The 16,039-nt window shown below is 40.9% G+C and overlaps 1 protein-coding gene across 1 annotated transcript in view; it reads left to right on the forward strand.

Moving 5' to 3' along the window:
- Window positions 1–14,369, forward strand: part of IFIH1 (interferon induced with helicase C domain 1) — a 43,942-nt gene extending 29,573 nt beyond the window's left edge. The window contains exons 11-16 of the mRNA XM_075000751.1: window positions 1,910–2,166; window positions 7,671–7,820; window positions 9,465–9,626; window positions 10,107–10,297; window positions 11,548–11,641; window positions 11,740–14,369. Of these exons, the coding sequence (XP_074856852.1) occupies window positions 1,910–2,166; window positions 7,671–7,820; window positions 9,465–9,626; window positions 10,107–10,297; window positions 11,548–11,641; window positions 11,740–11,922 (1,037 nt within the window). The 3' untranslated portion in view covers window positions 11,923–14,369. The remainder of the gene's footprint in view (window positions 1–1,909; window positions 2,167–7,670; window positions 7,821–9,464; window positions 9,627–10,106; window positions 10,298–11,547; window positions 11,642–11,739) is intronic.
- The last annotated feature ends 1,670 nt before the right edge of the window (window positions 14,370–16,039 follow it).

Consider the following 16,039-nt stretch of genomic DNA (forward strand, 5'->3'; position numbering starts at 1 on the left):
AGTTTGAACCAATGTTCCCATTAATCTTTTCCACCCATGCACAGAATAAATTTTTATGTGCTTATGAATGTGCACCACCAGTAGAAAAAAAATTTAGTTGTGGGCAGTCTGCTAATCAGCTGGTCAGCATTTGAATCTCTTCGTGGCCACACAAATGCACGGCTTACCAGGAACAGTGCTCTGACCATGTCAACATAAGGTTAATGTCCAAGAACAGGAATGTTAAACTTCGTAGACTAGCATGCTTTTTTATTTCCAAAAGTGAAAGAAATTCAGAGAGCCTAATGACCTGAAAAGTAAATTAAAAATCTGTTCCATTGTATTACTGAAGGTGGCATCATTGACATTGGGAAAGAAGGAAATCTATTTTTACATGAATTTTTTCTCTACTGTTTTAAGACAGGGAGATGATCCTTTCTGTAGATTTCTCTGTGTAATGGTTTAAATTCATAATTGTGACAAGACACTTGTCACACCTCCAGCATTTGATTACATTGTAAGATAGTATTACCCTACCCTGGGTGTCCCCAAGCTAGGAACCCTAGACTAGGGATGCCCAGGCTAGGGTGATACTGGTTTGGACCTTGGCAGGGGAGGAGAAAGCAGCTTTGTGCGCTGCTGCTCACTGTCCCGCCCCTAGCTGGGGGAACAGCAGCACAGTGGTGTGCTCTTGCCCCAAAGCTTTTTTCCCCCACTGGTCCCAGAGGGATGGAGGGTGGGTCTGGGAAGCCATGTGTGCCCCCAGGATTGCAGAGCCACGTAAGCACACCATCCACAGGCTCCTTCAGTCTGAGACCCCACATTGCCCTCCCTGGCCTGGAAAATTCTTCAATCCAGCATGTCCTGTGTCTCAGGGTTGTCTGATTAAAGAGTTTTTCAAGTGTAATATACCTCATGTCCTTGAATAAATGCATTGTGTACAGTGGAATTCACTACACGCTCCTCCCATGCTGGGGCAAACACGTAGAGTGTACATGTCTAAGGGTGTTCAGCCAAGACTGTCCCAAAGGTACATTCCTCTGTCCTCTTCAAGGAACTGAATAGGTAAAGGGGTTTTGATTTTGTTGTTTTTCAGCCAAAAGCCAGTTCTGGGGCTTATTACATGCATGGCCTCTGTCCTCTCAAACCTGCTACTCCACAAATGCACTCCAGTTGTAAGGTTTAGTGTGTCTTAACCAGGGGATTTTTTTAAATATAAGAGCCTGCCAACACTTCTCATGGTATTTGGTAGATTAGCAGAGTGTTTCTTAACCTCCTTTTTTTTTTTAAATTTTTTTTAATAATGTACCATTTAAAAAGAAGAGTAGTACCTCCAGAACCTACAATTTTCAGACACACCATTTTTTTTTCTACCACTGCAACACCTTTGTTTAAACAATTTAATGTAGTTGGTTGGTTGGAAGAAATTGCCTTTAGGCAATCAACTTGCCAGTGTACTTATGGTTGTGCAAGAAGGATAAATGAAAAAAAAAATTTTTTATTCATAAACAAGATTGAGAAACACTCTGTTAATGTACCCTCTGGAAGAGCTCTGAGTGCTCCCAGGAGCGCGCGCACACCCCTGGTTGAGAACCACTGGATTAGTATAAAGGCTAACGTATTCTTTATAATCAGTATCCCACAAATGTTTCATTTGTTCACACACATAAATGCCATTTTTAGTTCCCCAGTCCCCATGATATACAGGCATTTTTCTTGCTTATTCTCACCAGCTGAAGTGTATGGTAAACTATGAGAATTTTTCTTCACTCGTGTTTTTATTTAACAGGAAGTAGTTTGTAAAGTGAACTACTGTGTCCCATCCCTTCATATCATGGTGTTGAATTAGCTTCTACTACTTACTTGACTTTTCTAAAGCATTTTTTTATTTGATGACATCTTGTTGGTTTTATATTTGTGTTACTTACAGCAAAAAAGAAGCATCTGAAAGAGTTGGCTGGAAAGCCGGAATATGAAAATGAGAAGCTAACACAGTTGCGAAACACCTTAATGGAGGAGTTCACAAAGACTGGTGAAGCTAGGGGAATTATCTTCACAAAGACTCGGCAAAGTGCCTTTGCCCTGTTTCAGTGGATTAAAGACAACACGAAATTTGAAGAAGTGGGAGTTAAAGCTCACTACCTCATCGGAGCCGGGCATAACAGTGAATTTAAACCCATGACTCAGGTACAAAACTGTAACAGGAAATGTAATTATAGGAGTGATGTTAAAAATGTGTTTACATTTTAAAGGTGGCAGCTTGTCTTAATTGTTAGAGAAGAGAACTGGAAGTCAGGAGACCTGGATTCGGTCCCACGTCTCTGATTTTGTCTTATCTTGTTCAAATCCCTTAACTGCTTTGTGACTCACTTCTCCATCTGAAGAGCGGGGGTACTCAGGCCCATCTTTTGTAAAGCACTGGGAGAGCCTTAGTTGAAAAGCATTATGCAAGCACAAAGTGCTATTCATATGTTAAAAATATATTTGTTGAAAACCAGGCCCTCCCTCCCTCCTTCATTTAGCCGCTGAGCCCTGAGATTAGAATTCTGAACTGTATGTTTGCTGGGGAAAAAAAAAAAAGTGGTGTGTGTGTTTTTGTTTTTGTTTTTGTTTTTTTTAATACCATGGAAGAACTGTCATTAATTATTGTTATTTAGTAGACGCATAGTGGACTTGATGATTTCCTGAGGTCTCCTCCAATCCATGGAGACAAGGCACTGTAGCCAAGGATAGGAAAGCATAGAGCTAATCTTGCGGTCTCTCCTCTTAATTATCTTACTGTACTATTCCATCATGAATTAGTTTCTCATAAGAGAACATCTTTGTCAGTGAAGACAAAGCCTAAAGTTCCCCTGGAACAGATGATGATCTTACAAAAGCCAAACGAGCAGGGAGTGCTGGGAATTCTCTGTTTTGGGTGTTTGTAATGTCACCTCTTCCATGGAAGAACCCGAAACTTGCTGGAAAAGGTCTCTCCTGCAAACACCGTTGAAAACAGCACTTAATGGTCTTACAGCACAGAGAACTATCCCATGCTGCTTTCAAAGGACTGGGCTAACATTAAGTAAGGTAGTAACAGAGAGAGAACCATGCTAGTCTATATACTATCAAAACAAAAAGGCAGAACTTAATACGATTCTGGGGTAACCTTAAAGCCTTCTTTCGCCACCTCAATCTAAAGGAATTCTTTCAACACACCTATGAACAACAGCCTGACTCTCTCAACCCCCCCACCAACACCAAGAGAAGAAAAACTCTATGTGGACTCCTCCTGACTGTCGTACTGAAAGTCTGGATTTCTACATACAATGCTTCCGCAACCATGTTCAGACTGACATTATGTGCAAACAATGCCAAATGAGACACAGTCTCAACTATGCTGAATGCTATCCTGTCCAGAGTCTCAAAAATAACCCAGACATTATAATCAAGCCATCTGACAAAGCGGGTGCTGTTGTCATCATCAATAAGTCAGACTATGAAGAGGAGGCAGCTAGACAACTCTCCAACACCACATTTTACAGACCTCTCTCCTCTGATTCCACTTTAGAACTCCAAAAGAAATTACAACTACTACTTAAGGAACTCCCTGCTGCTACTTGGGACCTTATTCACTCAGACACACCATCTGAGCCCCAACCTGGATTATTCTGTTTACTTCCCAAAATCCACAAACCTGGGAACCATGGACGCCCTATCATTTCAGGTATTGGCACCCTTACCACTGGGCTATCCAGTTATGTTGACTCCCCCCATAAACCCTATGCCACCAACACTCCCAGCTATCTCCGGGATATGACTGACTTCCTGAGGAAATTATGAAACATCGGAAAAGTTCCTGACAACACCATCCTTGCCACTATGGATGTAGAGGCTCTGTACACTGATATTCCACATGAAGATGGATTACAAGCGATTCAGGAATACCATTCCTGATGTCACCACAGCCAATCTGGTGTCTGACGTCTGTAACTTTGTTCTCACCCACAATCATTTCTGATTTGGGGACAGTTTATACCTCCAGATTAGTGGAACTGCTATGGGCACCCACATGGCCCCACAATATGCTAATATATTTATGGCTGACCTGGAACAATGATTCCTCAGCTCTCGTGCCCTATTGCCCCTCCTCTACTTAAGATACATTGATGACATCTTTATGATTTGGACCCATGATATAGACACTTTGCTGGAATTCCTCAGAGACTTTAACAATCTGCACCCCACCATCAATTTATGCCTTGATTACTCCACACGAGAGAGACATTTCCTGGACACTACAGTACAAATCAAGATGACCTGATCGGTACCACACTCTACCAGAAACCCACTTATTGCTATACTTACCTACACGCTTCTAGCGTCCATCCTGCACACATAACTAGATCCATTGTTTATAGTCAAGCCCTTAGGTACAATCACATTTGCTCTGATCCTACTGACAGAGACCAAAAACTACAAGATCTTTACCAAATATTCATAAACCTGAATTACCCACCAGGAGAAATTAAAAAAAAAAAAAAACAAACAAATTGACAGGGCCAGACAAATACCCAGAAGCCAGCTACTCCAAGATAGGCCCAAGAACAGAACACCACTGGTCATTACCTACAGCCCCCAACTCAAACCACTGCAATGCATTATTAAAGACCTACAACCTATCCTTAATCAGGATGCCACAATCCAGAAGGCCCTAGGTGACAGGCCTGTTCTCTCCTACAGACAACCTTCCAACCTTATGGGGATTTTCATCCACAATCACAGTCCGTACCACAGGAACATCAGTCCTGGAACTTTTCCTTGCAACAAAGCTCACTGCCAACTTTGTCCACATACCTATTCTGGAGATACCATCACTGGACCTAACCAGGTTATTCACAGAATCATGGGCACATTCTCATGTTCCTCAACTAATATCATATGTGCCAACAATGCCCAGATGCTTTGTATATTGGACAGACTTCAAACTCTCTTAGACAAAGAGTTAAGGGGCACAAAACAGGCATAAAAACACTCCTGATCCACAAACCTGTCAGCCAGCATTTTAATGGAGTGGGACATTCTGTTAAAGACTTAAGAGTTTGCATCTTACTGAAGAGGAATTTTCACAACAGTCTTGAAAGAGAGGCTGCTGAACTCTTTCATATTCAAATTTGACACATTAACACGTGGTTTGAACCAGGATGGGAATTTTCTGGGTCATTATAGGGGCTCTTTTGCATACTTGGCTTAATCTAATTCTTGACGCTTCCCTCCCCACCCCACCCCTTTTACCCCCTACTCTCTGATTTACTTACCTTGATAATTTTTTTCTGATTTGTCCAACTTGATTACTATTTTTGGTTCTCTGTGCCTTAAATATTGAGTCTGTTCTGGTATGGCTATGGTCTGAAGAAGTGGGTCTGTCCCACGAAAGCTCATCTAATAAATTGTTTTGTTAGTCTTTAAAGTGCTACTTGACTGCTTTTTTGTTCTTATTAAGTAAAGTAGATTTTAAAATAACTAGCAGCATGCCCCTTGACTGACACTCAGTACAAGCCAACTGACATTTAGTGAGTTAACTTTTGTTGTTTTGTTTGTACATCTGTACAAAACCTTGAGTTCAGTGGGGCAGCCTAGGGTTAGGTACTAACCAGGGATATTAAACTAATTTTTGTAAATTGCAATTTATCCTTTAAAATTATATTGTCTGAGACAAATACAATATCTATTGTCGTATTCCGTATTACATTGGAAAGGAAAGAGTTGTAATGTTACTGACCTCTGTCTGTTCCTTGTTTTGCTGTTTACTTAATTTGCATAGGCCCATATGCTTCACACCATGGTTGGATAATTATTGAATGAGAAATTGCCAAAATTCACAATGAATATTATTCACAATGAATCACTCAATTCAATTTACTCCATGCTATTCTATATGTTGACTGTGCTTTCGCTGTGACTTTCTACAGCCAAATATTATTCAGATTTCACAAAAGAATGTTCTTATTGGCTAAATTTCCACCTTGTATTCCTATTCTACCTCCAATGAGGCTATCATTTCAGCACTTAAAAAGTGTGGCTTTCATGCTAGACAGAACCAATTTACATCAGAGTTTCTCAGCTTATTTTTTTTTAAATAGAAATTGAATCTTTTTATACGAAGTTTTATTGCAAGATGGTATAATGATGAAAGACCAAACAGAACTTTTCTTTGAAAGCCTCAGTTCTAGAACACAAAACATAGAAAGATTTCAAAAGATGTCACATCCCTCTACACAATAGTGTTTTGTTCTAAAAGCCCATGCAGTGCTCCAGTTTTTTTCATTGCTGAGTTACTGTGCTTTTTTTGTCTGAAAAGGATCATTTTATGTTAGCCTTATAATGATTATAGAGAAATTTAAAAAAAAAACAAAACCCTTTTGTGGCTGATTATGTTGGTGCTGAGTTCCATCACTTCAGCTGAAATCAATGATATTGGCAGATGATGGCGCTACCTTTGAAAATTAGGACTTTTTTTTCCTCTTCCCCCGCCCCACCCATCAGTGCTGCTTTATTGACGAGACCCAAGAGCTGGTGGTGTTCAGCCTCTCTGACACCTCAAAGATCACTAAGGTTATAAACTTAGAGAGGTAGCCATGTTAGTGTGCAGCTTCAAAAATAACAAGTAGTCCTATGGCACTTTAAAGACTAACGTTTATTGGGTCAAGAGCGTTCATGGGTAAAATCCACTTCTTCAGATGAAAAACTTAGGTGGAAAAGCAGAATCCTGGGTTGATTATGGCAGTGAAAGGTGGGTGGGGGAAGAGGAAAGGTAGAGGAAGAGGCTTAAAAAAAAAGGCTACCTGTCACTGCTAGTCACTACTGCTATATAAACCAAGAATTCTGTTTTCCACTCCAGTTTTTCATGTGACGAAGCGGGTTTTACCCATGAAAGCTCAAGACCTCGTAAATTTGTTAGTCTCTAAGACTGCGTCTACACTTGCAAATTCTTTTGAAAGATTTTTTCGAAAGCAGGGAACACTTTCAAAAGAGCCTATGGGGCGTCTACACACAAAAAAGCATTCTTTCGAAATAAATCCAAAGAATGTGGTGCTCCTTTTGAAATCACTCTTCCTTTCCCATTTCAGGAAGAGTGCGCCCTTTTAAAAGCTTCTTTGACTCCACAGGGCCCTTCTTTCAAAAGAATAGTCTTCATTTTTGATCCCTGCCCCATTCTTTCGAAAAAGTGGGGGTTGCATGGATTCTCTCTTTCAAAAGAGCAGATCACTCTTCTGATCCACTTTTTTGTGTGTGGACACACTCTTTTGAAAAGTTCTTTTGGAAGAGATCTTCTGGAAGAGCTTCTTTCGAAAGATCTCTGTAGTGTAGACGTAGCCTAAAATGGCACAGAACTGCTTGTCTTTAGGATTATAGAGTGATATAGTCCACCTTTGGGTACTTAATATTAAGTGCTTAAATAATAGTGACACTTTTTTTTTTCCTTTTTCAATGGTATTATGTGTCTACTCCACTTGATGTCAGTGATGTAGTTTCTTATCCTCTTTAATATGCTTAAATATGATGATTAATATTAAAGTGGCCAAGCCTGAAATCTTGGGCCATAATTCACTGAACCTTTTAAAGAAAGGGAAGATTAACTAGTTGAAGTGCTAGAGAATAACACTGCATGTTAATCTAGTAAACCAAATTCATGGAATTTGTTTTTACAGAATGAACAAAGAGAAATCATCAGTAAATTTCGTGCCGGGAACGTAAACCTACTTATTGCTACTACTGTAGCTGAAGAAGGCCTGGATATCAAAGAATGTAACATAGTTATCCGCTATGGTCTTGTCACTAATGAAATAGCTATGGTGCAGGTATGAGAGCTTACAACACAGGTTGTTTGTTTGTTTGTTTTTTTAAAATGTCGTTTGTGTTTTAGCATAGCAACAGAGAGGTAGCTGTGTTAGTCTGTACTCCAACAAAACAAAGCAGCAGAAATGTAGCAGTTTAAAGACTATAAAAAATGATTTATTCGGTGTCTGTCCCACGAAAGCTCATCACCAAATAAATCATTTTGTTAGTCTTTAAAGTGCAACATTTCTGCTGCTTTGTTTTGTATTTTAGCGTGTTGTTTTGTTCTCGTTTTAAGTAAAGTCAGCATTTCTCATTGACATGTCTTAAAACCAATATAATGGTTCTCTGTCAGGTGAAGGCTTGGAGGGGGATGCACAGGAGTTATACACAGGAGTTATTTGTTTTTCAAACAACTGTTTAGCTAATAAAGAAGGGTTTAGGGTTTGGTTGGTTTAGAATTGTACCTATCCTGTTGGGAGCAAATCTTGGGACCCTCACACACTTAAGGCTGCGTCTATACTAGCTTTTTTTTTTATTTTTTTCCCCCAGAAAAGCTGTGCCTTTTTGGGGAAAAGCCCAGAGCATCTGCACACAAAATGCACTCTTTAGATCTGAACTCGAAAGAACCCAGCCCTTCTTCCAACAGCCCTGCTCCTCTCCCAGATGAGGAAGAGCACCTTTTTCTGAAAGATTCTTTTGGAAAAAAGCATTTGTAGACATTCCGCAGGCCCTTTTTTCCAAAGAGCAGCCCTCATGGGGCCTGATTTTTTTTTTTTTTTTTTTTTTTTGATCCCTGGTGCCTTCTTTGGAAAGAGCAGGGGTTGTGCACATGCTTTCTATCGAAAGAGCAGATCAGTCTTTTGATCTGCTTTTTGTGTGTGGATGTGATCTTTCTAAAAGGTGTGTGGTGGTGTGTTTGTTTTGTTTTTGTTTTGTTTTGTTTTGTTTTTTTGGAAGCTCTGTTCCAGAAGAACTTCTTCCAAAGGAGCACTGTAGTTTAGATGCTGCCTAAGAGTAATTCTACACTACAGAGTTATTCGTGAATACCTTATCTTGGAGTTGTTATTCCACAGTAGTGCATCCACATTACAGGGAAGCCCCAAAATAACTAAAGTTTATTCTGAAATATTGTCTACACAGGGCCTGCGTCTACACTTGCATTCCTCTTTCGAAAGAGGTATGGAAATGAGGGAAATTGGAAATGCAAATAAGGTGCAGATTTACATATCTGGCACCTCATTTGCATATTCTTTTGAAAGAGCTTGTTTTGAAAGAATAAAAGCAGTGTAGATGCAGCTCTTTCAAAAGTAAATCCCATCTTTGAAAGAACCCTTCTTCCCACAGGATGTTAATATTATCTAGCAGCACTACCAACATTTCCGCTATTTACTGGGCTCTTAAAAGATATTAGGGGTAAATTACAGCTAAATAACAGCACAGTACACTAAGAGCCAGGACTTGTGGCTATAAACAAATTTTATGGGGCCAGAGGAAAGTTGGCAGCACCCAAGAAAAGTGGTCACCCAGTTTAGTAAAATCATGCTGGAATATGGTTGTTGCTGGATGAGAGCTCTAGGTTAGAGAGGTTCAACCTGTAGTTCCAGAGATAGACCAAGTGAAGGGATGTGCAGGATCCCTTAGCTGATGTTTCTAACACACTGCAGGCCCGGGGTCGAGCCAGAGCAGATGAGAGCACCTACGTTCTGGTGGCAGCAGGTGGATCGGGAGCTGTTGAACGTGAAAATGTTAATATATTTCGTGAGCAAATGATGTATAAAGCTATTCGACGTGTCCAAAAGATGCCACAGGAAGAGTATCTAAATAAGGTATAGCCTCTGACTCATACTTTGTTCTGAAGAGGAACAGAACTGTGTCTTGAAGATTAAAAACATCACCAGCAACATGAAACATTACTTTAAAAAAAAAAAGTTGTTGCTGGTACAAGAGTTGCTTTGGATTCCTCAAGCCAGTATTTATTTCTTTACAACCACATTTACCTGTTTTTAAAATGAACATTTTTCCTGTACATGATCTTAGGAAAAAAAATATGGTATCTCTCCATATAAAATCTCTGTGACAGTAGTTTTTAGGAGTCACTTTTGACAAGAACATCCAGACATAAAGTGTTAGGCAGAAACACTATTTTGAAGGTGACTTTGTCCTTCTAACTGAATCCATTTCCAAAACTTGTATTCATTACAAGTTTCCGGCATTTTGGAAGGAAGCTTGGAAATCTATATTTCCATTCCATAGGTCTGCTGCTGGAGTTTCCACAGAATATAACAGTGTTGTTTTTCTGTTTCTAGATTGAGAGCTTTCAGATGCAAAGTATAATGGAAAAAAAGATGAAGACAAAGAGAGATCAGCTTAAGACTTACAAGGCAAATCCTTCACTAATAACGTTCCTTTGCAAGAATTGTCACAAAGTGAAATGTTCTGGGGAAGATATACAAGTTATTGAAAACATGCATCATGTCAATGTGAAAAAGGAGTTCCAGTACGTGCTACCTATCTTCTTGTTTTCTTTGTTTTACTGTCAGTATGTCTTCAAAGAGCCTGTAACATTGTAGCTGCCAGAAAAAATAACAAAAAGCATTGGGCGGGGCGGGCTATGTCAAGCAAATTCTGTCTAGTAAGAAACGGAGGACAGTCTTCAGCTGTGAAAGATTTTAGTGCATCTGAGGCAATGGTGGGGTGGGATGGCCCTAAGCCAACTAGAGGATAAAATATTAATAAATGCAAAAGATTAGCTTCCAGTTGCAATGTTAGCTTGGCTACTTTGTATATATGGCATGTAGTTGACAGTCTTACAGTTACCCAACAATGCTAGGTATGTGCCATATTGCAAACTGTAATGATGTGTTATTTCCTTTCGTTCATAATATTAAACTTGCAGTCTTAAAGTTAAGCTAACTTTGCATCTTCAACAAAAAGAAAAAAATTAGGGGGCAAGGGGTTGTGGCCCTTTGTAGTTGTGCAGTTATTTTTTGCAGTTTTGTCAGTTTTAAACATCGCTGCTGTCTAGATTGAAGAAAGCAATAAAATAACTACAGTACTATGCAGTTGTGTAACTATAGTTTCTGTGATAGCAGAAGGATAAGGAGTCCCCAAACAGGACTCAGTAAGCAACATACCACCTTGTTAGCAGCTGTCTATCTAAGCAATAGATTAACAAATCTTTTAATACTTTTCACACAGCCTTGCATCTCCAAACGTAAAGTATGGACTGAAATAACAGGCAGGAAGACTACGTGCACTTGGTAGCTTTGCATTTGAAGAACGAGAATCAGTGCCAGATTGAAAGGAAATCTAGAAGCAGAGTTGCCCACTCCCAGGCACTATTTCTCCCAAAGCACCTTGGCATGCACAGAATGAGCCAGCTGCACCGCTACTTCTGCGGGTGCAGCACGCTCTCCCTTCTAAGGAGGGTGAGCTCTGACTAAGTGGTAGAGACGGGAGAGTCACTTGCGGCAGCACCACTTCTCCCTTGTCTCCTAAGTAGGTGCTACCAGAGCGTAGTCTGTACACTCAGAGGCAAAGAGAAAGTACAACTGTCATTGTTTTGCCCTCCTGTTATCTTGTATATGCACAGTGGTCAACAGAGCTTGTGGCAGTACTTCTAATATAACCATTTAACACGCACTCCTCTTACTTCAGCAGTTGTGGTTTCAGTGAACTGCATTTAAGGCCAGTTCTTCTGTAAAAAGGATAACACAATCTGATGACTCTTTCTCAATCCATTTTCAGGGACCTTTACAATATAAGAGAAAATAAGACACTGCAAGAAAAGCATGCAGATTACCAAACAAATGGTGAAATTATTTGTAGAGACTGTGGGCAAGTAAGTGTGTGTTTCCTTTTTCTATTTTGTGCTAACATGTTTCTGTCTGATTACGCTGAATATTTGAACTGAAATACAATCTTCCTGACATTTTTCAGGCATGGGGAAATATGATGGTTCACCGAGGTGTAGACCTGCCTTGCTTAAAGATCAGAAATTTTGTAGTTGTATTCAAGGGTAAGAAACCCTCAAACCAAATTTTCAAAAAATGGGGAGAACTGCCAGTCAAGTTCCCTGTCTTTGACTATGCAGAGCATTATGTTTCCAGTGATGAAGACTAAGAATTTGTTCAAGAATGCAAAGAAATCCAACAATTCAGCATTATTTTCACTGCTATGATCAGACTCCTCTTTTGCGTACAGAAGGCCAAATCTTGATCCTACAGGCTGTGGAAGCATTTGAAGGCTTTAAAACTGCTGTGTGGGAAGGAGGAGGACATGAAGAGGACAGAATACTGCTCTGTGGCAACTGTTTGCACTCCTGCAGGCAGGTTTGGGGTGGCTTGAAGAAAAAAGACCTAGATAGAGCCAGGCTTAATGTGGGTCCAACTTTACCTGCACAGCAGAATCTACTCAACGACTATCAAGGTCTTCCTTTTTTTTAAATTGCAGCTGTCATTTTCTTGTATTGTAATGAGTACCTCTCGCTGGCTGAGACTTTTTCTTCAAGTATCTTGGGGGTTTTAGCTTAAGGCACTTTACAGAATTACTTAGTTTTAGTTCAAATACGCATGTGAAAGTTGGCTGGGGTGTGTGTACAATCTTTAGTGATACATTGGCAGAAGTGGTGTATAGGGTATGCAAGCAACAGCACAGTGCAGGAGTTGGTGAGAGCCACTGACTCTTAGCACTGGTCTAAGTTGGTCATTTTGCTTACCTCCTTCCCCATGCTCACGTTGCTACTACTGGTTGTACCTCACTTGTCCATCACCCTCGAGATCTGACCAGTCCCAAACTGACAAACAAGGGGAGGTCCCTGCTTCCAGCTCCAATTGCGTGTTCTGCCCCTTCCTGTCACTGGCCCTGCTCACCGCCTGGCCCCTACCCCTTGGTCTCTGCTGGGCTGACTCCAACCCCAGCTGCTGGTCTCACAAGCACTGGCCCCAGCCCCATTCCCTAGGTGCTAGCCCCAGAGACAGAAGCTCCTACTGCACCCCCATCACTGGCTCCTGCCTGGCAGGAGCTTCCAGCTACTGGCCATTCTCCTCCTAACCCTAACCCAATCCAGTGCTCTCTCTCTTACAGTAACATCTGTGATCTTGATGGACCACAGATAGTGCCAGACCAGATAATCTTGGGTTTTGAGATGTACAACCTGTACTTAGACACACAGGTGACCTTTACTGTCTCCATTTCTGCATTATGCCTTTGAAGATGAAGCAAGTAGGGGGGAAATGCGTTTACTTAATTCTGTGTCCCAGGATGCTCTGCTTCTCTCCCTTTATGCCATTAGTTGGTGACTCCCAAATGTTATGTGATCAGACCTAAACTAAACTGCTATTAAAACATGGTTTGAAATATTAATGTATTTAAACTCCTTTAAATATCCAGCCTCTCAAAGCCTAGAACTTAAGTAACAAATTTAACTTTCCATGTGCAGTCACATGAAAAAACTAAAATGTTGGAGATAAAATAATGTAGCCCCCTATAAAGTTAATGATGCAGCATACTTCTTGTACGGTGATACGTGCATAGACATACAGGTACAGTAATTGTTGAATTTTCTCTTTAAGACATGTTTTTTAACGCATGTCTACACTAGGAACTAACTTTGACATTTACTTTGAAGTTCGGCACTACATCCAAGTAGCCATGAGAGAGTCTACATATATTTTCCCTTATTTCAAAGTCCTTACTTCATTCCCGGGAATGGAGTAGTGCCCTACATCAACGTAGGGTGTGTGTAGACCCTCAACTTCGAAGTTGCTTACTGTGTTTTGTAATACTGTGTTTTGTCTTGTCTCCTGAATTGTCAGCCTTGTCAACCTGGTATATCTGAAAGTAAAGCTGTCTTCTTTCTATCTTGAGCATCGTTGCTGGTAATCCTGACCAAACAAGGTATACAGCAGTTTGGTTCAGATACAACTGCATTATTCACCTGCGTGCAACTCAAGATGCAGATCCTGCAGTTGAAACATGGCTATAAATTCCTTTTGATTAAGCACATGACAGAAAGTAGTCCAGCTCACTTTCTCTTATATTATACCAGTTTTGTGGTATACCAGAAGTAAAAATTAGTATAAACTGGTTTCTGTTATTGAAGAATCAGTGTCTACAAGGAAAAGATATGCTGAGTTAGAACTTCTGACTGCACTTTTGGCATATTAAATTGTTACATTTAAAAAAAAACAGCAACAAGAGTTAAAATGTCAGAAAGCAGAAGCAACTCATGAAAATCTCTGTTTGCTGATTGACTCAGAGGTCAATTATTGTATTTGCCCTTATTTGATTAGGCATTAAAATATTAACATTTAAAAACTGTACTAATCCCATTTTCATTACTGATACGGAGAAATATCCAGGAATTTCTTATTAAAGCATTTAGACCACGTGGGGTACCACCTTTCTACAGTGGTATTGTGTTTCACCAAATATCACTGAAGATTGTCACTCAAGATAAATGCTGAATTTGACTTTGCCACAATGTCTTTGTATTCAATTAAACTGGATCTTCAGCTCATCTGGTTATGGCTGCTCATTTTTAAAGGAATAGAAAGGTTGTAAAAAGAAATCTGTGTGGTGATGGTACGTTGTTTCCACTACAGAAAGAGTATAGATTGCAATGTGCATAAACTGTGGCATGGATAACTGGCATGGAAGAATTTAGACCTATAAATAACCCAATAAACCACTACCTCATGGATGGAAATAACTTTCTGATCTCCAAAGTGTGAAGTCCAATAGATTTTATATCCACTCGAATGTACTCAGGCAGCAAACTTTACAGGTCATTTAATGATACTGTTAACACACAAAAGATAAGGGGATTCTAGAGGATACATAAAACATGGCACATATTCCTCCTCCTTACATGCTGCGTAAAGTTCAATACAATTTATAAAGGAAAGCTTTATTCATTTCAGTATGCAGCCTTTTGTCCTTCTTTTAGGAAAAATTTACAGACCAGTGCTTCTTGTGTCCTCCCTAGGAAGGAAGATGGTTTTTAGTTTTACTGTAATATTGTTAGCAGTTCGGGTGAAGTTGATCCCAATTCAGTGCTTTGACTACGACTGGGAGTTAATGGTTATTCTGCACTGGTTTAGTTCACATTTTTTAAGCCCAAACACACTTGGACCAGGGAGCCTAACTTTGGTATCCAGTTTTTTAAAAAAAATCTCTTAACTAATATTTATTGTCTAATGCTATAGGATAGGGTTGTTGACTTTCTACTTGCATAAAATCAAACATCTGTGCTCCATCTCCCTTCCCGCCCCCTCTGAGGTCTCACCCATACGCTGCCCCTTCTCCACGGCTCCTTTCCTCACTCACTTTATTACCGTCTCCCTCTGTCTCTCACTCTCCCCATCCTCACTCAATCATTTTCATGGGCTGGCTCAGGGCTGGAGTGCAAGAGGGCATAAGGGCTCTGGCTGAGGTGCTGGTTTTAAGGTAGGGGTAGGGGTGAAGGTTTTAAGGCATAGGATGGGGCTTTGGGCTGGCAGTGGAGCTGAGGGATTTGGAGTATGGGAGGAGGTCTGGCTGAGGCGGGAGGTTGGGGTGTGGGAGGAGGTATGGGCTCTGGACTGGGCATGCAGTTTCCAGGGTGGGCCAAGATATGAGGGGTTCAGGATGTGGGGAGGCTGGACCAGGGGACTGAGGTGTGGGGAGGCTGAGGTCTCTGTCTGGGGGATACAGACTATGAGGTGGGGCTGGGGATGAAGTGTTCTTCCTCGAGTGTCCCCATGGGTGCTCCACGATAGGTTTCAGGCTCACCCAGGTGCCGCAGATCGGATCTTTCCAGCAGTTTCTGCTGGACCGCGCATGCGCTGGCGCGCGCCGCTCCCCCACATGCTCCCGGCCACGTGCGCGATCCGGTCCCCGCCAGTTCCTTCTTAACCGCCATCGGCTGCAGACAGAATCTGCTCAGGCTGCGGCCAGAGTCAGTGTATTTAGAGTCTTTTTTTCAGAGTTTAGAGTTCTCTTTCAGAGTTCTTAGTTAAATTGTTTGTTTCTTTATTGCAAAAAAAATAATTAGAAAGTCTTAGAAACGAGAGGAGGAGCGGAGGCACCCCGGGGATGTGAAGGCCAGTAGGCCTCCTGCTGCGGCAGGCTGGAGTCCGTGAGAGGGGAACAGGCACAGAGAAGATGCTAAGTACCCTATTAACAGCTCAAAGACTCACCGCAATGTCCTCTTCAGGATTCAAGAAGTGTGAGTCCTGCCGCGAAGCTATGCCGGCCT

Source organism: Carettochelys insculpta, chromosome 8 (genome assembly GCF_033958435.1).
Source record: "Carettochelys insculpta isolate YL-2023 chromosome 8, ASM3395843v1, whole genome shotgun sequence".
Lineage (NCBI taxonomy): Eukaryota > Metazoa > Chordata > Testudines > Carettochelyidae > Carettochelys > Carettochelys insculpta.